The 24603-nt window shown below is 44.0% G+C and overlaps 1 protein-coding gene across 2 annotated transcripts in view; it reads left to right on the plus strand.

Annotated features, from left to right (window-relative positions):
• The window catches only part of CACNA1S (calcium voltage-gated channel subunit alpha1 S), an 817957-nt gene that overhangs the window by 40861 nt on the left and 752493 nt on the right, over positions 1–24603 (plus strand). For both annotated transcript variants that reach the window (XM_072137243.1, XM_072137244.1), the window contains exon 5: positions 15880–16019. In XM_072137243.1, coding sequence (XP_071993344.1) covers positions 15880–16019 — 140 coding nt within the window. The remainder of the gene's footprint in view (positions 1–15879; positions 16020–24603) is intronic.

Raw genomic sequence — 24603 nt, forward strand, 5'->3', positions numbered from 1 at the left:
TACCTGAAGTGGTCTCTGTACCCTGGCCACCCGGATTGATGTGCGGGAGTTTTGCTAATTACTAGCGGCAGTTTATCCCACACTTCTCTACTCTGGTGTCTCCTATCGTGGCGCTCACCAAGAAGGGCACCAATCCCCGCCTCTGGCTCTCAGCGGCTGAAGAGACCTTCTCAAGGTTGAAGTTCACCTTTGCTTCGGCTCCAGTCCCCGCTAGGCCTGATAGAGAAAAGCCCTTTCATCTAAAGGTGGATGCATCTTCAGTAGGTGCTGGGGCGCCACCCAGAAAGGGCCTAAGGGCCGAACACTCACCTGTGGCTTATTTTCCAAGACTTTTTCTCCCGCAGGTAAAAATTATTCTATTGGAGAGGGAGAACTTCTGGCCATCAAGCTTGCTCGAAAAGATGGCGCTATCGTTTGGAGAGAGCTCACCATCCTGTCTGCGTGTATACGGAACATAAGAATCTCTTGTATCTACAGACAGCCCAACGTCTTATCCCTAGGCAAGCCCGTTGGTCACTCTTCTTCTCACATTTCAATATATTGAAATATACTTTCATACTGCAGAGAAGAATATCAAGGCAGATGCTCTCTCTCGTGCCTCTGATGTTAGTGAGGAAGAGCCGAGCATATCATCCCTCCCGAACGATTGGTTCTGTACCTGCGGCAGCTCCCACCGGGCAAGCGGTATGTACGACCTTGGGGACATTGCTCCCGTGTGGCTGGGCACCCTGGTTGCCCTCATTTCCCGTCATATTGGTGGCCAGATATGGTCCAAGACGTGTGGGATTTTGAGGGTTCCTGCACTTCCTGTGCTCGTAATAAGCCATCACGCCTCAAACCCACTGGTCTCCTGATGCTGTTGCCGATACCCAGCACATGTGGCAAAGGACTTTGTCACAGACCTTCCGTCTTCCTTGGTGAATACCGTGATCTGGGTGGTAACCGACCAGTTCTCAAAGATGTCCCATTTTTGTCCCTCTGCCAGGTCTGCTGTCTGCTCCTTGCCTTGCCAGCCTGTTCTTGACCCACATTTTTTGGCTGCATGGACCGTTGCACATTGGACCGAGATGTACAGTTTGTCTCCCGCTTCTGACTATATTTATGTAATCAACTGTAGATGAAATTGTACTTCTCTTCTGCGTACCATCCGCAGTCAAATGGACAGGTAGAGAGAGTTAACCAAACTCTGGGCTGCTACCTGTCATTTTGTCTCTGCCCGTCACAGACAAATTCCATGCCCACTGCTTCCTCTGTTCTGTCTGGAAACAGAATTGTCAATCTCTGCTTCGGGCATCCGCCCGCACCAAAACCCAGACCGACAAGAGACCCAGACCACCTCCGGCCTTCTCTCTTGGGGACAAGGTCTGGTTGTCCTACAAGTACACCCAGCTGAAGATTCCTGGGTACAAGCTTGATACACGATTCTTGGGTCCTTTCGAGGTCCAGCTTGGGGGCTTCTGCACTGGTACATTGTACAGGGACAGGGAGGGTGCTGATCAGTTGGTGGTCCCAGAGACCCCCCCCCCCCACCGATTGGACCCCTCGCCGCTCCGTCAGACTAATGGAGCAGATGGACGCACGTGACCTTTCTGCTCCATTAATCTCTATGAAGATGGAGAGCGCCGGAAATCACAGGGCTTTTTTACTATGACAACTGTAAATCTGTGAAATAGCCTCCTTCAGGTGCTGGTCATTGTGGGGGCAGCAGAGAGCTTCAAAAAGTCCCTTGCTGCAATTTTACATCTAACATTGATGGTTATGTGATATAGAATTGTTTCTCCTCAAATCCCATCTTCAACCAAGGAAGGGAAGGGATTGGATGAAATTCATAGACATGTGTCTTTCTTTTCAACTGTTTTTAAAACCATGCAACTATGGGTATACGCTTTAAAGTGTGGGGGACACAATGTCACTGGATATATTTGTTGTTATTTCGACATAAAAGCATGTGGGTGGGGTTTCTGTAGAAGAGTGGACACTTGAGAATTTGACACATTGGGGTCATTTACTAAGGGCCCGATTCGCGTTTTCCCGACGTGTTACCCGAATATTTCCGATTTGCGCGATTTTCCCTGAATTGCCCCGGGATTTTGGCACACGCCATCGGATTGTGGCGCATCGGCACCGTCATGCACGCAACGGAAATTGGGGAGCGTGGCCGAACGAAAACCCGTCGGATTCGGAAAAACCGCCGCATTTAAAAAAAAAAAAAAAAAAAAAGTGCCGCGGAGCTTGCACTCAGCCCGGCTCGGTGTATTCCAGTGCATTACGATGCTCTTCAGCGCAGCAGTGCCACCTGGTGGACGTCTGAGGAACTACCTTAATAAATCCTGGCCGGACCCGAATCCACGGCAGAGTAAATCTGCCCCATTGATTGCATTTGATTTGCTTACATTGGGATCTTTTGTGTCTCGGATCTTTTCATTCCCTCATTCATATGTTTTATAAAAATACCCCATATGGGTGCTACATCTTCTTCTCAGGAATTATGGTACATTTGTCATGTTTTATTAGAAATAATAAATTTGAAATAGTTTGTCTGTATACACTAATGTATTCAATGCAGAATATATAAATAGGGTTATATTTTTGGGACCTTTTGTGGCAATAAATACAAAAGGTTTAAGTGGAATATTTCAAATTTAAGTAAACTGCCTATGTGAATGAGTGATAAAGCACAGCTTGCTATAAAAATTTAAAAACATTCAATGTAAAAGGCTGGCAAAAACATTCAAAGGCTAGCAATTAAGGCAGTCGCATATCTCTTTTTAGAATTTAACTAGCGTCCTCTTTGGAGTGCTTTATTCATCCTGCCTCTGGGATTTTTTCAATAAAAAGTTGCTACTCAAAAAATGTACCTAAACACCATATATACATACTGGGTGTAACAAAAAGGTCAGGGCAGTTTAGCAAACTACACAGCGAATCAAAAAACATTTTTAAAATACCGTATATACTCGAGTATAAGCCGACCCGAGTATAAGCTGAGACCCCTAATTTTACCACCAAAAGCTCTGAAAAACTACTGACTCGAGTATAAGCCGAGGGTGGGAAATGCATTGGTCAAACACCCCCAGTAGTATACGGCCTGCCAGCCCCCAGTAGTATACGGCCTGCCAGCCCCCAGTAGTATACGGCCTGCCAGCCCCCATGTAGTATACAGCAGCCCCTTAGTAGTATACAGCCAGCCTGCCCCTTAAAAAAATAAACTTATATACTCACCCTCCGATGTCAGCGCAGCTCCCCGATGTCGGCGCGACTTACCGATGTTCCCGATGTCAGCGCGTCCCGTCTTCTTTCTTCTCCGCGGCTCCTCTTCATACTTCCGGCATGGACGCGGCCATCTCTTCTTCTAGCAGGCTCATACTATGACGCGGCCGCTGCTGACGTCATAGTATGCGCGGCCACTAAGAAACCATGGCCGCCTCCATGCCGGAAGATAGAAGAGAGCAGAGGAGCCGCGGAGAAGAAAGAAGACGGGACACGCTGACATCGGGAACATCGGTAAGCTGCGCCGACATCGGAGGGTGAGTATTTAAGTTTATTTTAAGTGGGTAATTTTTTTTGTTATAGTCTCGTGTATAAGCCGAGGGGACGTTTTTTCAGCACATTTTTTGTGCTGAAAAACTCGGCTTATACACGAGTATATACGGTATACATGTCAAATATTTTTCAAAAAGCTATACAATGATACATAACTCCCCTTAAATGGGAACCTTCATATTTTTTATTGCATATTCAGATTCCCCATGGAAAATTAGATTGATTCCATCTATGATGTAAATCATTTTCATTGACAGATGGCTCTGTAATCACCAAAGATCAAAAGGGTAATAAATTGTTCAGAAATGGGGACGGCACACAGCGCTACTGTTACTTGGTCTGTGTCTTGGTCATCTGCTGTACAGCCGTACAAGGAAGGTGCTAAATTCTTTCAGGGCTCTCCATTTGGCAATCTAAACTGTGCTCTTTTGCTGACTGCTGCAAATCTGCAACCTTTTCTTTGTTTCTCCAAGTGGTAAGACTTAAACACTTTCAGAGTTCCTCCTCCATCACACCTGGTGTACTCTAATTTAAGCTCTGTGTATACAATCTTGCTTTACTGGTCAACTGGTCCTTTCTCCACAGTTCTAGTTGTAGTTTGTAATTCTGACTGTAGTTTTTGTTTTCTATTCTTGGTCTTTTTCTACAACTACTCTTCCATTTTTATGATTTGGTACCTAATTTGCTCATGTTGTGACCTAGAATTTGACGCCCTTCCATCTGTTTTATGTTTGTTCATCCTTGTATGTGTTCACACTAATACCTAAGTCAGGGAACGTCTCCACTGTTGTCCAGGTATCACTTCAGATAGAATAGAATAGAATGCTTTTTGTCCCCATTGGGGAAATTGATTTTGTCACAACGACAGCAACAACATTTCCATTCATGATCACAATTATACATATACAAACAATCAAGATACTAGCATACATATATTACAAACAATTAAATACATCCACAGATAAGTAAAAAATTTTTTAAAAGACAGTAAAAAGAAAGCACCATGGTTAAAAATATTAATTAATTGCCCAAGTTAACTAGTGCAATTACCCTAGGTATGAAAGAGTTTTTAAAACGATTCGTTCTACATTTAATATACTGTACAGAAACCGTTCACTAAATGTACTATGTACCAATCAGTGTGTTATGTAATGGGTTTTTCTCGTTACATACAATGGACTTAAATTTGGAAAGCATACGTGCACACAAGACTGACTCCCATTCCTCCTTCTTAGAGCCAACAATTGAGCTCACCTTCTTAACCAATTTCTTAAATTTGTTTACGTCAGTCGTGCGTGCATTGTTTCCCCAGAACACCACCGCATAAAATAAAACACTTCCAATTACAGACTGGTAAAAGGACATCAACATCCACATCAAAAGACCTAAGAGATCTTAAAAAGTAAAGTCACCCAGGCGCCTTTTTATACAATTTCTCAGAATTTATATGCCACAATAACTTATCATCCAGATAGAAGCCCAGATACTTAGTTTGTGACGCGTTCCACTGCGACACCCCTAATCTTTGTAGGCTCATAATCAGTATCCTGTTCTTTTCGGAAGCTAATTACCATTTCCTTGGTCTTCGATAAATTCAATTCCAATCCATTTGTGTCACACCACTCCGAGAACAAGTCAATAGTCGACCAGTACTCAGTCAAGTCTCCCTCTTTTACACACCCTATTATCGCAGTGTCATCCGAGTTATGCAGTTTATTGGGTTAATTACCTTGTGCTGTACTGATGGGGAAATGTTAGTCCATACTTGAAGATCCTTCCTGTTCTTGATGTGATGGTAAAATAGTTCCCCCAGGTAGAAAATGTGGTGGGCTTATATGAGCTGTAAACACAACTTTTGACACCCATAGGGGGGCTCTAGGAAATCTACCATGGATAAGACCTTGGGTGTGTTTTCGCTTCTCAATGTAAATCATAGCATCAGGGTTCTGGTCTCATCGGATCTGGGTGAATCTCTGGATTATGTTAAAACCAGATTTAATCCACTTCCTATGCTCCCACTGAAAGCTCTGTATATCTCATCTTACTTTAGCAGCATTGGAAACTGAGACCCAGGTAAATATTCACATTGCTGCCCTAATCCCAGTTATGTATTATGTACCATAACTCTAAGTACATAAAATTGATGGTTATTCTATACAGAATTGTTTCCCATAAATCTCTTCCTTATCCAATCCCTTCCCTTCCTTGGTTGAACTTGATGAACATGTGTCTTTTTTTCAACCGTATAAACTATGATACTATGATCTGAAAATAGGGACATCTTGTGATGAGCATTCCCAACCCTCAAACCCTAAACAGCAGGGTTATTCCAGAGAGCAATAGCCACAGTCTTCATATTTAGTAGGTACAGGAAAGGGTATTAAGGGCATGCCTGTCTAGTCCTGTTTGAGATTAAAAATGGCAATGGGAGTGCATCATTTACTTTGACCCTAGCTGATAAGTCGTGATATAGAGCCATAATTCTCTCTCTCGTGTGAGGTCCCAGATCAATCGATTGCATGGTAGCCTCCAGGAACCCCCAGTGCACACGATCGAAAGTTTTTTCAGCATCTATAGATAATAAACACATAGGGGTACTGAAGGCCTTGGTCCTCGAGATTAACAAAATTGTCTTGATCGTAGTGACATTGGCTTCCCTTCCCAGAACAAAGCCCAACTTGATGTGTTTGTATCAAAAACAGTATGAACGTCTGGGGCTGCAATGTTGGTAGGTTTGAGAATAATTTGGTATCCATTTAGAAGGGTGTAACGGGATTAGCTCTGGGATAGACGGGCACTTTTTGGCACAACGCAGTCACAGTCCACTCCAGACAAGTTGGGTGCAACTGGCCTCAACCAGTTTTATTAACTTCAAGCAGGAAAATGGCAAAACAAAAAACAATACAGAAATAAAATCCTAGGCCGTCTGGCCACTAACTATACAATAAAGTAGTTTCCTCACTACCAAGAAACTGTACCTACTGTACAGCTTCCCAACCACAGCATACAGCAATTGGCAACTCACATAAGGTTTTTCCCAGGAGCAGAGAGAGCGCTCCTCTTGTGCAGCTTCTGACTTTTTAACCCCTTAACGCTCTGCGCCGTAGCTCTACGGCGCAGAGGTATAAGGGATGTATGAAGAGGGCTCACGGGCTGAGTCCTCTTCATACAGAGGTGGGGGTTTTTGCATTTTGCACAAAACCCCCACCGCTAATAACCGCGGTCGGTGCTTGCACCGATCGCGGCTATTAACCCTCTAAACGCCGCCCGCAAAGTCGCGGGCGGCGTTTAAAAGACGGCGGCGCGCGGGCGCCGCCATCTTTTTTTCGATCGCCACGCCCCCGAACGTCATCGGGGGGCGGCGATCGGTTACCATGGTAGCCTCGGGTCTTCTTTTGACACGAGGCTACATGGTTTATGCAGGTTCGTTACAATGAGCCAGTGGCTCATTGTAATGTATGACCTGCAAAAACGCCATATATTGCAATACTGTAGTATTGCAGTATATGGTAGGAGCGATCTGACCATCTAGGGTTAATGTACCCTAGATGGTCTAAAAAATAGTGAAAAAAAAAAGTTTAAAAAATAAAAAAAATTAATAAAATATTAAAAGTTCAAATCACCCCCCTTTCCCTAGAACGGATATAAAACATAACAAACAGTAAAAATCACAGACATATTAGGTATCGCCGCGTCCCAAAATGCCCGATCTATCAAAATATAAAAACGGTTACGGCCGACGGTGACCTCCGAGGCGGGAAATGGCGCCCAAATGTCCGAAATACGACTTTTGCACCTTTTTACATAACATAAAAAATGAAATAAAAAATGATCAAAATGTCGCACAGACCTCAAAATGAAAGCAATGAAAACGTTGCCTCATTTCGCAAAAAATGACCCCTCACACATTTCCGTGCGCCAAAGTATGAAAAAGTTATTAGCGTCAGAAGATGGCAAAAATTTTTTTTTCTTTTTTGTACACATTCGTTTAATTTTTGAAAATGTATTAAAACACAATAAAACCTATATAAATTTGGTATCACCGCGATCGCACCGAACCAAAGAATAAAGTAGGCATGTTATTTGGAGCAAAGAGTGAAAGTCGTAAAAACTGAGCCCACAAGAACGTGACGCACGTGTGGTTTTTTAAAAATTTTTCCACATTTGGAATTTTTTTTCAGCTTTGCAGTACACGGCATGTTAAAATAAATAACATTACGGGAAAGTAAAATTTGTTACGCACAAAATAAGCCCTCACACAGGTCTGTACACGTAAAAATGAAAAAGTTATGGATTTTTGAAGTTGGAGAGCGAGAAATTAGCCGAAAAACCCTCCGTCCTTAAGGGGTTAAAGCAACATCTCAGAGCTGCTGGTGATTAGCCCCAATCACCTCAAACACCTGGAGTGGCTGAGCAGAGTAGGGACCAAGCCCTACACTCCAAACTGCAGCAGCCAGGTCTTCCAGACCAGGTTTTGGCTCCCTAGATAGTGTAGGCAGAAACCTAGGGGAAACATACACACCGTTTAACACTTTTCCCCTTTTCCTGTCACAAAGGGTTATTACCTTTTCAAGTTTTTTGATGACAAACACAATTTCCTCTTCAAGGAAACCTACCATTTCAAATGGTCGGTGTAAGCTGTAAACACCGAGCACCAGCTCAGGGTGAGCTGGTGCCGGTGCTTAGTCTCGTTAGTGTTAAAACCGCGGTATCGCGGTTGTAACACTTTTTAAACTTTTATAGCAGAAGCTGCTTCGGCGCTGCGCGCGACTATGCGCGCGCAACGCCTGCGGCATTTCCTATGTAGGCGCGCGCACGATCGTGCGCACGCAGCGCCGAAGCAGTTTCTGCTATAAAGTTTAAAAAGTGTTAAAACCGCGATACCGCGGTTTTAACACTAACGAAACTAAGCACCGGGACCAGCTCACCCTGAGCTGGTGCTCGGTGTTTACAGCTTACACCTACCATTTGAAATGGTAGGTTTCCTTTCAGTGAAATCAATCTCTAATGAGGAAGCGTCAGCAGCAGGGATTCTCGGTAGGGAATTTGCTGCAAAGCAACTTTCCGGTGAGAAAAAAAATCCTTTTTAGTAGGTAAGACGTAAGAAGTAGACAAGAGTTTAACTGAGACTACGTACAGGAAAATTATGTGAAACACAAGATATATTTTATAGTACTCGATCTGGGTATAACCTATTTGTACGTGGTCAGGCCTGCCATACTCGTAGACCCCAGAGGGGTCAATGGAGGATATAAAACATATGGATCCTCTATGACCCCACTATTCAATGATTAATGAGACTAAGCCATAAAAGGTGGACTATCCAAAATAGATATAGCATGCAATAGGCCTATGTAAAAAGTATCAATCAACACAGTTATCAGAATCGGACTACATTTGGCTGATCATTGAGAGATTTTGGGTAGCAATGAAATCCAGCTATTATGGGGGTTCAGCGAATGGAATTACTGACATAGGTCTAGTCTCCTTCATAGCCAAACCATGCCCCCCAAATCTTGATTATTTAATACGAGCTGGTGGCCAGGCAAAAGGGAAACCAGACATCAAAGGAGGCACAGCAGCAGCCTGAAGAGAGTCGTTGAAGTCTCCGAATTTTGTTATATTGACCTTCTATTTTGTTATACTGACCCTGAAGTTAGACCAAACTTATCCATCTCTGTCCAAGTAAAAGAGGTTCCATCATATAAACCAAAAGATTGTCAGCAAAAGCTGAACATTTGTACTCTGTTCCAGCAATTCGGATGCCCGGGTTGTTTTGTGTGGCCCCCAAGAGGTGCTCATTTACCAACACGTATAAGTGTGATAACGGGGCATCCCTGCTGGGTGCGGTGGTTGATTGAGAATGGAGCTGAGAGGCCACTGTTAATTTTAAGTCTGGCAAAGGGATTATTGTAAAGTTTAGTCATGAAATTTGGAACCAAGCCAATGTTAGTTTGGGTCTGTCTAAGGGAAACCCAGGAGATTCTATCGAAGGCCTTTTCGGCATCCAGAGGATAGGATACTCATGGGTGTCCAGTGCGACGGGTGTAGTACATAATGTCTAGGGTTTGAAGGGTGTTGTTTTTGCGGCCCTACCTGCCTGCCACGAACCCCACTTGGTTGTTCTGGATTCAGCCTATTGGCGAGAAGTTTTGCAAAGATTTTTGAGTCCACATTAAGTAAGGAAATTCTTAACAAAACTTCTTGGCAAAGGATCTTGCTGTCAAATGATGGCAAAATGTTGTCTATTTTATAGGTCGGGAAGTTAGGGTTCTCCTTACAGAGACTGCCAATTAAGGCCACCATGTAGGCGTATGGTGTCTTAAAGCCACAGATGCTCAGATAGGGATTCTGGGAAAATATGCAAAGTTTTCTAGGATGAGATAAGAACTATGCCTCTTTTAGCTACCTTGTAAGGCAGCTCCCTTTATATCGAGCATGACCTTCACGAAGCCTTATGACATCAGGATTGAAGCAAAACCAGTATATCTATTCCAGATATACTTTTTCATAATAATAATCTAGATAATCCTCTATTTCAGGTTGATTGTAAGATCTTCAACAGGAGACTTTCAGTATGACTGATCAAATGATCAAAAAAACCCAAAGACCTCTATACGACAGCTCGAAGCACAATAGCTCCGGCTTAGGGATGATCACGATATGGTTACTGTACAAAGTGTGTGAAAAATTTACCAGTGAACCCATCGAGCCCCAGACTTTTACCGCGCAGTAAATTGTCATTTAAAAAAGCCATAACAGACATGCAAAAATGAACCTGGACATTTTTGCATGGGGTATGGGGTATTGGTGGATGGTAAACTTAATTTTAGTGACCAGAGCCAGGCGGCTGCTGCTAAAGCAAATAAAATAATGGGATGTATCAAGAGAGGAATAGATTCTCATGATAAAGACATAGTTTTGCCCTTATACAAATCCCTGGTCAGACCACACATGGAATATTGTGTACAGTTTTGGGCACCAGTGTATAAAAAGGATATAGTAGAGCTGGAACGGGTGCAGAGGAGAGCAACCAGGATTATTAGGGGAATGGGGGAACTAGAATACACTGACAGATTAAAAAATTTGGGATTATTCAGTTTAGAAAAAAGACGACTGAGGGGAGACCTCATTACAATGTACAAATACCTGAACGGACAGTACAAGGATCTCTCCAAAGATCTTTTTATACCTCGGCCTGTGACCAGGACAAGGGGGCATCCTCTACGCCTAGAGGAGAGGTGATTTTACCATCACCATAGACAAAGGTTCTTTACTGTAAGAGCAGTGAGACTGTGGAACTCTCTGCCGCAGGAGGTTGTTATGGTGGACTCTATGTACATGTTCAAGAGAGGCCTGGATGACTTTCTGGAGAGAAAAAATATCATGGGTTATGGGGATAAAACATTTATTTAATTCTTAAAGGTTGGACTTGATGGACTTGCGTCTCCTTCCAGCCTTATATACTATGATACTATGATACATATACTATGATTCAGGCATCCATGACTATTGGTCACAAAGGGGTTAAAAAGTGGAGGAAACTGGAAAAATTATATCTGCAAAAGTGTCAGTTACTTGCAGGAGCGGTTGGGTTGAGGGGCCTGGGGACGCACAGCCGGGTCATAATTCACTGATGTGTACCTCTAGGCCCCTCCCTCTGTGCCAGATGATTTGCTACCCGCCATAACACCTGCCCAAATGCCGGCCAGGCCCGCACACAAACACACGCCCGAACACATGAACACACACACACATCCCTCACACATGACCTCCCGCCCCATACCGCCCACCTGCCCAAACAAACACATGTACCGCCCACCTGCATAAACGTGCGGCTCCACGCGGCTTCTCCTCTTTCTTCTCTCTGCTGTATTAACCGGTGTGAAGAAAACCACAACGTTCTGAACCCTTGAAGGGTACACAAGGTCACTTGGTTATCCTTTTATAGACTCTCCCATAATTCATGGGTTTTGAAAGGTGCAGGAAGTGATTTAAAGTTGTCCACACATCTTCCGGATATGGCACAACAATAAATCAAAGCCCTGAGCTCAAAGAGCTGCCACCAGTTCTTCTTTAATATAAGCCCTGTCTGTAACGGGATTATATAGGGTGAGGAACTAACCCTGTAGTCTGTATATAAGTGAGACTCAAAGTTGGGGATTCGTAGATCGAGATAAAATAGTAATACAGATTAGATTTTGTATTTAATTGCCTTAAGGGCACACTAGACAAAAAACAGTAGAGATATATAGAGTTACACAGAGTCCAAAATACAAGGTAGCACTACAAGTAAAAGCAGCTCAAGAAGTTTGTTACCTTGTGTGTGTGGGGGGCCGAATGGAACCTTTTAGTCCACACCTTAAGATCCTTCTCTGCTTTTGATGTTAAAATGGTTCCCAGACAAAAGACAATGCGGCCTTAGAGGTGCCTGATTATATCAGGTGGAGTCACACCTCTGCCACACAACAGGAGGGGTCATGGGTCCCTTTCTACCTGGTATTACAACCAGAGCCCTGGAGAAGCCATAGATTCTCAAGGGGAAGTCGTAGGGTCACAGTTCTGGTATCATTTGGCTCTGGGTGAATCCCTGGATCGTATTGATACCAAACCTGAACCATTTGCAATATTGATATTGATATCTCTGGACCCAAGTGTGCTAGAGTCCCAAAAATGTATTTGTTCTTCTGGTGAGATGGACCATAACTCCTTAACTGTTCCTATTCAACCTATTGGTTTAAGAGTTTTTATGGCTCTCTGTCTATTTGAGAAATGGGGGGTGGGGGGGGGGTGATGCATGGAGACAATTCAGCTACAGAGGTCCTTTGAAGCTACATCTCCTGGAGTGTTTGTAAACAACCTAGCTCAATCAGGCCAATTAAGTTGAGGCTGGGGGAAAGTGGGGTAGGAAAATGCCCCCTCCCCCTGGTCACATTTATCAAACTGGCTCAGGCACATCCATGCGCTCTGCTGGCCGGCGCACACTGTGATGCAGCAATGTCACCACTGGTTACTTCATAGTGTACGTCGGTCGTCAGAGGTAATCGACGTGCCCCTGCTGGCTGTTACAGCAGAGAGAAGAAAGAGGGGAGCTGCGGGGATGGGATCATGAGGGACCACCAAAAGGTAAGTGTGTGCTTATTTGTTTTATGTGCTGGGCAAACTGGGGGGGCTGGCTGGCTGTATGCTACAGGGGGCTGGCTGTACACTACAGGTGGTTGGCTATATACCACTGGAGCTGGCTCGCTATACACCACTGGGGGTTGGCTATACACCACAGGGAACTGTAAATCTGTGGGATAGCTTGCCTCAGGAGCTGGTCACAGCAGGGAAAGTAGAGTGTCTAGAGGCCTTTTTACACCTAAATAACATTGACGATTATGGTAGAATAGTTTTCCCCAAATATCTTCCTTATCCAATCCCTTCCCTTCCTTGGTTGAAGTTGATGGACATGTCTTATTTCAACCATATAAACTATGATGCTATGATATCGGAAGGAGTGCATATCACCATGTCCAATAGATAGGGATAGGGGCTCAGCTCCCTATCTATTGGACATGGTGATATCGTCTTATCTATATAACATGGACCATTGACTGATTCAGTGCTGTATTTTTGAACTGAGAGCATAGAATTTCTATATTTCTAGCTGACTACATACACTACATATGCCCATTTTGCATCATACAGCACTCTTTGGTCACCAATACCAATAGGCACACTAGGGGATAGGTAGCTGTAGCATGCCCTGCAGACAACCCAAGCAGGCCATGCTCAGATTCAGGCACATCATGTTTGTGCTTTTTAAGTGTTTTTAAATGTTTGCTTAGTGTGAGATTTCTATTGTACAAATAAACATTTTTCGTCTACTACGTTACACCTCAAATTGTTTATTTTTAGCCATTAGATACAATTCCCCTCTTTGTCTCTCAATTTTTATAGTATTGACTAGGGAATTGTGGCTACTATAGTCCACAGGCATACATCAAATATTCTTCAAACTGCTATCTATATAGAAAGGAGAAAATTAGAAACCTAGAGAGGGTTAAACAGTGATGGCTGAAAATAATTTTTTTCAAAATTCCTTCTTAAGAAGACAAACAGGTTAACTGCCCAGGAAAGTCTAATCTAAGTATATAAAACAAAGCAATAAGAGAGCGAGACAACTGAAGTCCCAGAAATCTGTAATTTCTAATCTGATATGTGTTCTATGGAACCCACTTGAAGTGAAAATATTAGATCAGAAAATGGTAAAATATTTTTCCCCCCCGTGGAATGGAATATGGAAAGTACAATTTGTTACTCAGAAAACAAGCCTTTATCCTGCTACACAAAATATACTCATACCTAGAGAATAGTGGTACTACTGTGCAGATATCCTATTTCAACTTCTCTATCGCGTTCAACAGCATCGACCCAGTTCTAATGAGGGATAACCTGTCCAATCTGAACACTGACAAGGCAATCACTAATTGTATATACGACTATCTAACTGATAGACCTCAATACATCCTAATGGGCAAAGAAAAATCTAAAATTTTGGCCAGTACACTGTACTATATCCATTACTTTATACACTTCTGACTTCCGCTATCACTCTGACACCTGTCACCTTTAGAAATCTTGTGAAACTTTGAAATGTTACTCTGTTTTTAGCCGAAGAGTAGGAACCCAGTTATCATTAGACAACCAAGCATCAGTAGTAGATTATAATATAGGTGGTTTGGGGTGGTAGCCCAGGGCCCTTGGCCACCCAAACACCAACCAAATTTTATACTGAGAAGGAAATTGACCCATAAAATCCTCATACATGAATTTCTGCCCTCAATACACATGTATGCAAGAGCCAGGTCCTTTAAGGGCCTTTAACCGGTTAAGGATCGGGCCCTTTCCTGTTTTTTCATGTCCATTTTTCACTCCTCACCTTCAAAAATCTATAACTTTTTTATTTTTACATGTAAAGAGCTGGGTGGTGGCTTGTTTTCTGTGTGACAAATTGCACTTCATAGTGATGGTATTAAATATTCCATGCCATGTACTCGGAAGCAGGAAAAAAATTCCAAATGCAGTGAAAATGGTGAAAAAACGCATTTGCGCCCTATTCTTGTGGGCTTGGATATTACGTCTTTCACTGAGCGCCCCAAATGACATGTCTACTTTATTTTTTGGGTCGGTACGATTAAGGGGTTACCAAATTTCTATAGGTTTTATAATGTTTTCATACATTTACAAAAATTAAAACCTCCTGTACAGAAATAATTTTTTTGATTTTGCCAACTTCTGGCGCTAATAACTTTTTTATACTTTGGTGTACGGAGCTGTGGGTGGTGTCATTTTTTGCGAAATTTGATAATATTTTCAATGATATCATTTTTAGGACTGTACGACCTTTTGATCACTTTTTATAGTTTTTTTTATATTTTTCAAAATGGCAAAAAAGTGCCATTTTCGACTTTGGGCGCTATTTTCCGTTGCGGGGTTAAACGAATTGAAAAAACGTTATCATATTTTGATCGGGCATTTTCGGACGCGTCAATACCTAATGTGTTTATGATTTTTACTGTTTATTTATATTTATGTCAGTTCTAGGGTTTTTTTATTATAATTTTTTTTTTTTACTTTTATTTATTTTTACTATTTTTCGGACACCCCAATCCTAGATTGCCTGATCGATCCTATCATATACTGCCATACTACAGTATGGCAGTATATGGAGGTTTTCCTCCTCATTCATTACGATGTGCTAGTAGCACATTGTAATGAAGGGGTTAAAACGAAATAGCCTGGGGTCTATTGGATTGCCGCTCCCTGATGACGTCACGGGGAGCGGCGATCCCAGGTAAGATGGCGGCGCCCATGCGCCGCTATCTTTTTGAGCCATAGCAGTGATAACACCCGCGATCGGTGCTAGCAATATGCAACAAAGACTTACCGGCTATGGATAGGGCTCAGCCCCTGACCGCCGCCGTGAATACACGGCGGACAGTCGCAGACTGGTTAAAGGTCATCGAAAGGTCATGAAACTGCAGATTGACATATTGTCCATTCCCCAAGAAGCTTGATTCTAGACTGATCTGTTGGAAGTGAATTCCAGACAAGTAATGGCTATAGTATTCACACAGCCCAAGGCCCATAGCAGTCTTAATCCGCCCTTTTTCTAAACAAATATTTTTTTCTGGAATCTGTGGCATGTTAAGTGAGTGAGTGATATGCATTAATTTATTTTTTGTACTGTAAAAAAGGGGTATTTAGTTTAGTTATAAACTATAAGAGCATGTTTACATGGAAAGCAGTTTGGTATGACTTTTATCTAAGTAGTATTTTCTTCACTTGCAGGGTTTTCACTGTAGTCTTGGAACAAATCAATAAATTGCAAGGTATAACAGCCCCAGGAGGAAAAGGAACTGGATTTAATGTCAAGGCCCTGAGAGCCTTTCGTGTTTTGCGACCACTTCGTCTAGTATCTGGAGTTCCTAGTAAGTAATTGTATTTAAGATAAATGTATATACAAACACAATGGGTGAGAGTTATTGCTACTATTGTAACCCACATGTGGTACAACAGCGCTACTTCTCTGCACATGTGCCAAATTCTTCAGGTAGTTTCGGGCTGTTCCAGTGGAGAAGCTAGCAGGGAGCAGCAGGAGCTGTTGTTCTGGGCCCAGGAAGCTGCATGGGCCCACTCCAGGGTCGGACTAAACATTAATTTGACCGGGATTCCCGGTGGGCTACCTGATCTCTGGACAGGTGCTAGCTTCTTACGAGGCCACGTCTTCATTAACCTCCTTTAAGTGGCCCCCTGCCAGAGCCAGTTTATGGACGGACTGCAGCTGCTGTTGGAAGGGCTGGGGTCTGCAGCTGACGTGACCAGGCTTCTCCCTGCAGTCTCTGACAACAGCAACAGCTGATCGCCATAGAGATTTCTTCATGTGGCTGCTCCATGCGTGCTCTCGCTTGCTAAGCTCCGCCCTCCACTCACAACTCTGCTCTGCTCCCCTGCATGTGGAGTCTCACTCAGATTGGCCGCAAATGATGTACAAGTTGTTTCCCCAGGGATGTCACTGTCCTTATATTGACAATGACATCACTGGGTGCTGGTCGGATTCCACCGATCGAACACCGTTCAGAGAACAGGAGCACTTGTATTATACATAATTATGATACGAGAAGTCTCCGCAGGACGAACAGCAGGTCCGAAATGTAAAAGTGATGCATGGTGCTGCTGTTTGGCCTAAAAGTAAGGAGTTCTTGCATCATAATTCTGTATTCTGTAAGGACTCCTGTCCACTGCACTGTGCTAGCTCTGTGGAATCCAAACAGCACATGGGTTAGTTTTGCAGACAATGGCCCTGTACCTTATCAGTAAATTTACAAATAGGTGCAGCATTAACCCCTTACAGTCACTGCCCTTTTTTGTTTTTGTATTTGCATTATTTGCTCTCCACCCTCAAAAATCCATAACTGTGTTTATTTTTCCATGTACAGAGCTTTGAGGGCTTGTTTTTCAAATTTTCTTAATTTTCTTGTTGGCTCTGTTTTTATGACTTTCACTGTGAGTTTCAAATGACACTTCTCATGTATTTTTTGGGTTAGTACGACTAGATATCTAATTTGTATAGATTTTATGTTTAAATAGACTTTAAAAATAAAAACATTTTGTACAAAAAAAATCTTGATTTTGCCCTATAGCTGTGTTAGGTGTCATTGTTTTGCAGGACAAGAAGATATTTTCTTTGCTACCATTTTGGGGACTGTACGACCTTTTGATCACTTTTTTTATGTGATACAAAATGGCAAATAAGAGGTGATTCAGACATTTTGCAGACTTTAAAAAAAATATATTGCAACACTAATACTATATGGCAGTATATAAGGATTTTGCACTGTATCTGTATCAATCTATTACTCTATTTAGAGAAACTGTCTATATTCTTGTACAAAGGAGCAGTATGATAGTTATATATTTCCTACAGTTCTGTTGTGGCCCCTTGAAATTGAGAAGCATAACACCTGTGTTATAAAACTTTGACACTTGGACCAATAAAGTTTGCACTAGATTTGTGTCTGACATTGGAAATTATTTACTTCAGAATTCAGACTGACTGGATTGGCGATATTGATCATATAAAGATAATGGCCACTCCCCCACCGCTTAGAGGCTTAGGCCTCTTGATGTTTTTGTCGGGCAGTATGGGTGGCGGCTAAAGCTAGTTTTGTGTTTATCAAAAATATGCAGACACTGGGTGGTAAAGCCCTGTGCCCGCCCACTCCTCTTGAAGGTGGCATAGTCACTTTAAATTGAGACGTTCAAGAATTTGTGATTCTTTCATTGCTTCTAAGTCAGAAAACTGGTGTAGAAGCAGTAATAATTCTCCCCCAATGTGTTCTAATACAAGATAAAGCTGAATTGCATGGTAAAGCAGGGAGCTGATGGCCTCTGGCAATGACTCAAAATTAGCACTCAAGGTTTCTAAGATCACAGTGGCCTCTATAATCTTTAAATATAAGAAGTTTAGGGTAACCACAACTCTTCTTAGACCTGGCCTTAGAAGGCCATCTGAGGACGCCGGGGTCCACAAGGTAAAAGCCTGTTTTGCGCGTATAGTGCTTTGTCAAAGCGCTATACGCGCAAAACAGGCTGTTACCTTGTGGACCCCGGCGTCCTCAGATGTGTGATGTTTTAAGGCTTGAATAAAGGAATCGTGGATTTCTCAAAAAGTGAGTGCCGTTCTGTTCTTGGACTTTCCACTACTGGCTTGTATACAGGGGGGAGCTTGCTGTATACAGGGGGGGAGCTTGCTGTATACAGAGGTGGGGTTTGGCTGTATACAGAGGTGGGGTTTGGCTGTATACAGAGGTGGAGTTTGGCTGTATACAGAGGTGGAGTTTGGCTGTATACAGAGGTGGGGTTTGGCTGTATACAGAGGTGGGGTTTGGCTGTATACAAGGGTAGCTGGCAGTATACAGGGGGAGCTGGCTGTATACAGAAGGGGGGCGGCTGTTTACAGGGGGGAGCTGGCTATATACAGGGGCGCAGGCTGGCTGTATACAAGGGGGGAGCTGGCTGTATACTGGGGCAGGCAGGCTGGCTGCATACAGGGGCAGGCTGGCTGTATACAGAGGGGGCTGGCTGTATACAGGGTGGCAGGTTGGCTTTATACAGGGGGGCAGTCTGGCTGTATACAGAGAAGAGCTGGCTGTATACAGGGAAGATCTGGCTATATACTGGGTGAGCTGTCTGTATACAGAAGGGGTCTGGCTATATACAGGGGGACTGGCTGTCTATATATGGGGGTCTAGTTATATACAGGGCTGTGGATAGATGTATACTGGGGGACTGGTGGGCTATATACAGGAGACTGACTGGCTATATACTGAAGGGGGACTGGCTGGTTATATACAGGAGGCTGGCTGGCGGTAGTAGTAGTAATAGTAGTTATATTCTTGTACATAGGGGGCTTATTACAGTAGTTATGTTTTCGAAAAAAAAGAAAGGTACCATCGGCATCGGGCAAAATAGTAAAAATTAGAAATTGATTGAAGAAAAAACATGGTTAAGTGATCACATAGGGGAAAAAATAGGTTACGCATTTCCTTGGAATTCACTCAGTGTAAAGCACCATTATCACAGCAGCCACACTTCAGACTGCAGCGAACACTGTACCAAACCCTCAGCTGTGCACAGCTCCAGTGAGTGGAGAGCAGGTGGCACAGCAGTCAGGATGCACCAGGTGCATCTGCAGCGCAATCATCTGAGGAGAGGTCCAGCATCGCATCAGCTGAACAGCCTGAGCAGAGGAGACTCTTTTCCAATGTCACTAGGCTGGCTAATCCCCTGCCACAGAGGAAAAACGTTGTAAGGATTAGATACACCAGCCCAGAACAGGACCTCCCCTCCAACTCTACATTGGAAGAGATCTACTGAAGGACTTTATGGGGTTTGATGCGTCTGAGATTTATGCCCTGATCCATGTTCCCTCCAGTAGGATATTTGACTGGACTTGTTCTGAGGCGTCTATAACAATACCAAAAATAATGAGATCTGGGTGATCCCACTGTCCAACCCAGAGGTGATAACTGCCTCCATCTTATTCCAGTCTAAGGTGGTGGCTCTGGCGGATCTGGAGCTCTGGCTGACTAGACAGTGTATGGTGAGGAGTAACCCAGTCAAGATCTATGATGAGGAGGATCTCTGGAATGGAGGCTATACTGTGAGGATCAGTCTGCTGCGCCATAACGGTGTTACTAGACATCTGCCTAAACCTCGCTATAAACTGTTCCCGTATGAAGTGCTTCTTATGTGGACGACTGGGACATGTGAAGGAGGAATGTACCAGGCAGGTCGTCTGTAACCTGTGCTCCCAGTCTGGGCACATTTTCCGTGAGTGTACGTGGGATAAACACAATAATGAGTCTCCAGAGACCAGTGAGGAGGCAAAGGCTGATCCAAGAACAGTGACACCAGTGCAGGTCCCAGCCAAGAGTCTAGTGACACTGCAGGAGAGACTGGTGTATCATCTGTAATCACTCCACCACAAGTTTCACCAGCCACTGAAGAGACTCCTCGTGCCAATCGGAAAATGTCCAAAACTCCTGTTAAAGTACCATTAGTGGAGGTAAAGCAAAGTGCCCAGAACTTTTGCAACAGAGACTGATGTCTCATCTGTAGAGGCTGCACCACAAGTACCCGCAGTCACTGGAAAGTCAGCTCTTACCACAACTAAAACATCCAAGCCCTCTGTCCGCGAGGGATCCAAGCAGCTGCCCAGCTCTGAGACCGCTGATCCTGGGGAAGGAACCAGTGTGGGCGAGGAAGGCTTCCAGACTGAGAAGAGGAATAATACCGTTGCCCATCCCTCTATGAAAGTCACCATGCTGGTTGAACCCGTAGAGGCACCATTACTGGCCATAACATCCAGGCGTTACAGTGCACTGAAAGATGAAGAGACTGCAGCGAAGGATCAAACCCCTCTACTCATCTCTGATGAGGAACTCGATAACACTTAATTTCTAATCAGCCAATCACATGGCGGCAACTCAGTGCATTTAGGCATGTAGACATAGTCAAGACAATCTCCTGCAGTTCAAACCGAGCATCAGTATGGGGAAAGAAGGTAATTTGAGTGCCTTTGAACGTGGCATGGTTGTTGGTGCCAGAAGGGCTGGTCTGAGTATTTCAGAAACTGCTGATCTACTGGGATTTTCACGCACAACCATCTCTAGGGTTTACAGAGAATGGTCCGAAAAAGAAAAAACATCCAGAGAGCGGCAGTTCTGTGGGCGCAAATGCCTTGTTGATGCCAGAGGTCAGAGGAGAATGGGTAGACTGGTTTGAGCTGATAGAAAGGCAACAGTGACTCAAATCGCCACCCGTTACAACCAAGGTAGGCAGAAGAGCATCTCTGAATGCACAGTATGTCGAACTTTGAGACAGATGGGCTACAGCAGCAGAAGACCACACCGGGTGCCACTCCTTTCAGCTAAGAACAGGAAACTGAGGCTACAATTTGCACAAGCTCATCGAAATTGGACAGTAGAAGATTGGAAAAACGTTGCCTGGTCTGATGAGTCTCTATTTCTGCTGCGACATTCGGATAGTAGGGTCAGAATCTGCGATAAAAATGGTGTGATTTATTTTTCTGAGACACTCTTCATAGTTTGTCGTAGTAGTGGTGCTGGCTAGATGACTGTGCTCATTACTAAGGGCTGGCCTTAGTGTTTGCCGAAATTTTTTGGCAAATTCACACTAACGCCCATACCATTACCCCGGAACCCACCGCCACCAGGGGTGCCGGGAAGAGCCAGGTACAAACCAGTACCTGACCGTCTGCAGGCTGTTATTGTTGCACTGGAATAGTCCCCTAACAGTGGGCTATCCCAGCTCAGTAATGGCAGGCTGCTGCTGCTTTTTTGTATCTGGCTGATTTGAAAAATAGGGGGCACCCCATGCCGTTTTTTCCTCCAATTTTTGGCAAAAATATGCGTGGGTTCCCCCCTTAACAGGAGGCTCCCAGGCCGTTTCCCCCATTTTTACAAAAAAAAGGGGCTATTCCAGCGCAACAATAACAGCCTGCAGCCGCTCCACTACCTGACCATCTATAGACGGTCAGGTACTGGTTTGTACCCGACTCTTCCCGATGCCCCTTGTGGCAGTGGGTACCGGGGTAATGGTATGGGCGTTAGTGTTAATTTGCCAAAAAAATTAAGGCAAACACTAAGGCCAGCCCTTAGTAATGAGCACCGTCATCTAGCCAGCACCACTACTATGGCAAACTCCGAAGAGTGTCGCAAAAAAATAAATCACAACGTTTTTTAACAAATATAAATGTAATTGAACAAAAAACGCAGACACACCCTCGTTGACCATTTTATTTGTTAGAAATGTCGGTCATCAACGTAATCCTTCGAATTCGAAGTAGTCCACAGCAGGCACGGTCCTGGAAGACACAGGGGAAGATGCAGCGCCTCGGCCCGCCCCCCTCATGAATAAGTAGGACCCTTTGAGAGCGGTCTGGCGTTTGTAGGGTACAGCGCAGCAGTGTTTCCGATAACGCTATCAGTATAACACTGCTGCGTCTGTCTAGCACTAGGAGCTGCTTACTTTAGTAACATCTCTGGGTGCGTTCACACTTTGCGTTTTGCCTGCATTTTTATTGCGTTTGAAATGCATTACAACAGCTGAGGAGAGGTGATTTGCCTAATTACATTACTGTTTACGTTTGTTAACACATGCGTTGACATTGCGTTTAGAGTGTTCTGTAAACAGAAATGGTGGTGCCTCCTAGTGCTGTTTTTCAGGGTGACAGGTCCTCTTTAAACAGCTCCACACACCCAAGTATAGAAAAGTTATTGGCCCCAAAATATGGCAAAATTAAGAATTTTTTTTTCTACAAAAGATTTACATTTTTTTTTAAATCTACAAAAACATAATAATTCTTCTATTAATGTCGTGTCTCTGTGATTGTACCGGCCAAAGAATAAAGCAGATGTTTCATTAGGGGCTCACATTGAAAACTGTAGAAACAGGGCACAAAAGAAAGCGGCGCAAATGCGTTTTTTCACCAATATCACTCCATTGGATTTTTTCTCGCTTCCCTGTACATGGCGCAGAATATATAATACCGTTACTAGAAAGGACAATTGGTTACACAGAAAACAAGCTGCACACAGCTCTGCACATGGAAAAATAAAAAGTTATAGAATACAGGCAGTCCCCGGGTTACATACAAGATAGGGTCTGGAGGTTTGTTCTTAAGTTGAATTTGTATGTAAGTCGAAACTGTATATTTTCTAATGGAAGTTCTAGACAATTTTTTTTCTTTTGCCCCAGTGACAATTGGAGTTTCAAAATTTTTGGTGTAATTGGACCAAGAATTATCAATAAACCTTAATTACAGACATCTTACAGCTGATCATTGCAGTCTGGGACTATAGTAAAGCATCCAGGGAGCTTCACCAGAGGTCACATGGGGCAGAGGGGTCCGTCTGTAACTATGGGTTGTCTGTAAGTCGGGTGTCCTTAAGTAGGGGACCGCCTGTATTGAAACTGGGGAATGAAAAATTAAACGCAAAAATAAATAAGGGCCTGGTGGTTAAGGGGTTAAGTCACATCTAGTAAAATAAAAGCAGAATAGCAGGCACTGGGGGGGATCCTATTTGGCAGGGGGTCTATGAGAGTTAAAGTATTTAACACTTTAGCTGCCTAGGCAGACAGCAGTGACAGATACCTGACATCATGGCTGCTGCTGCTACATGTGTTCTTCCCAGGCTGTGAAAGGGGGAGGAGGGGGCAGGGACCCGCTGCTCCAGCACATTCCCGGGTCTGCTACATCATCTGTCCTCCCGGGCTGTGAGAGGAGAGGGTGGAGGGGGCAGGAACCTGCTGCTAGATAGGAGGATCCTCCGAGGCTGCTGCTGGGAGATGTTCAGTGCAGCTCTCGGCATGGAGAGCATGGAACAGCCCTGGGGGAGGAGGAGACTGGGCTCTGATTGGTCCCTGGGCTGGGGACACCAGGAAGACCGAGGCGGCGCTGGGGGCGGGACATGTAGCCGGGACAACCACAGGTAGCGTCGGGAAGGGAGGGACTAATCGGGACTTTATCTTAGTCGGCCGTTCCAGCGGGACAGGGGTTAAAAACCGTGACACTCACGCTGAAACGGAACAGTTGGGAGGTATGGGTGAGTTATGTACTCGCCTCATTTGGTTGTGCTGGAGACAGGCACAACGCTGGTGTCAGGCATGTATGGTGAGTGTCCGCTGCCGCGTCTTCACCCTCACCCAAGGGTTGGGTAAAAAGGGCGTGTAATCTGCCTTCCCTGCATGATCCCTGCTTGCAAAACTGGACCTGATGAAGCTCTTTGCATAGCTTTTTCCGAATAAAAAAAACCCTTTCCCTTGAGTACCAGTGCCATCTAGACATCTTTTTTTTTGCATAGGGTAACCAGTAACCTACCCACCTACCTATCAGACTAGAAAGGATAGAAGGGAGTTGTTTCAGAGTATCAAGCCATATTCCTTTGCATCTAGAGTGTTTATGATGTGTGGTGACTTTAATAGTATGTCCTGTAGCTTAGATCGCTCCAGTATTCACAAGAGCTTGAGATATGATGAGACCTTCCTTAATAACATAATCCAGCAGGCACATTTAAAGGACCCTTATATTCAACACTGTATGCATACAGCCTACACTTATCATAAGGGTGGGAATGCCACCCGCATAGACAGGGTATACACAAAGAACCTCCCGGTATAATATCACCCCCATAAAGTTCTCTGACCATTGTATGGTTAGTGTGTCCCTGGAGCTGAGAACTGCTGTGGTTTGTGGTAGGGGCTACTGGAAGGCTAACAGCTCGCTCTTCAAGGACCTGGAGTTTAAGGAGTAATTTACCACCTTTTATAATGACCGGAAGACCACCAATGTATGCTTGATGGTACGGCAGAGTGGTGGGAGTGTATGAAAGGTGACATCAAACAGTTTATTCTTTAGTAATGTGGAGTACATGAGATACTCTGCCCTCAGAATACAGCTCAGCCGCCTGTACAACAGGATGAATAGTG

Source organism: Engystomops pustulosus, chromosome 2, assembly GCF_040894005.1.
Source record: "Engystomops pustulosus chromosome 2, aEngPut4.maternal, whole genome shotgun sequence".
Lineage (NCBI taxonomy): Eukaryota > Metazoa > Chordata > Amphibia > Anura > Leptodactylidae > Engystomops > Engystomops pustulosus.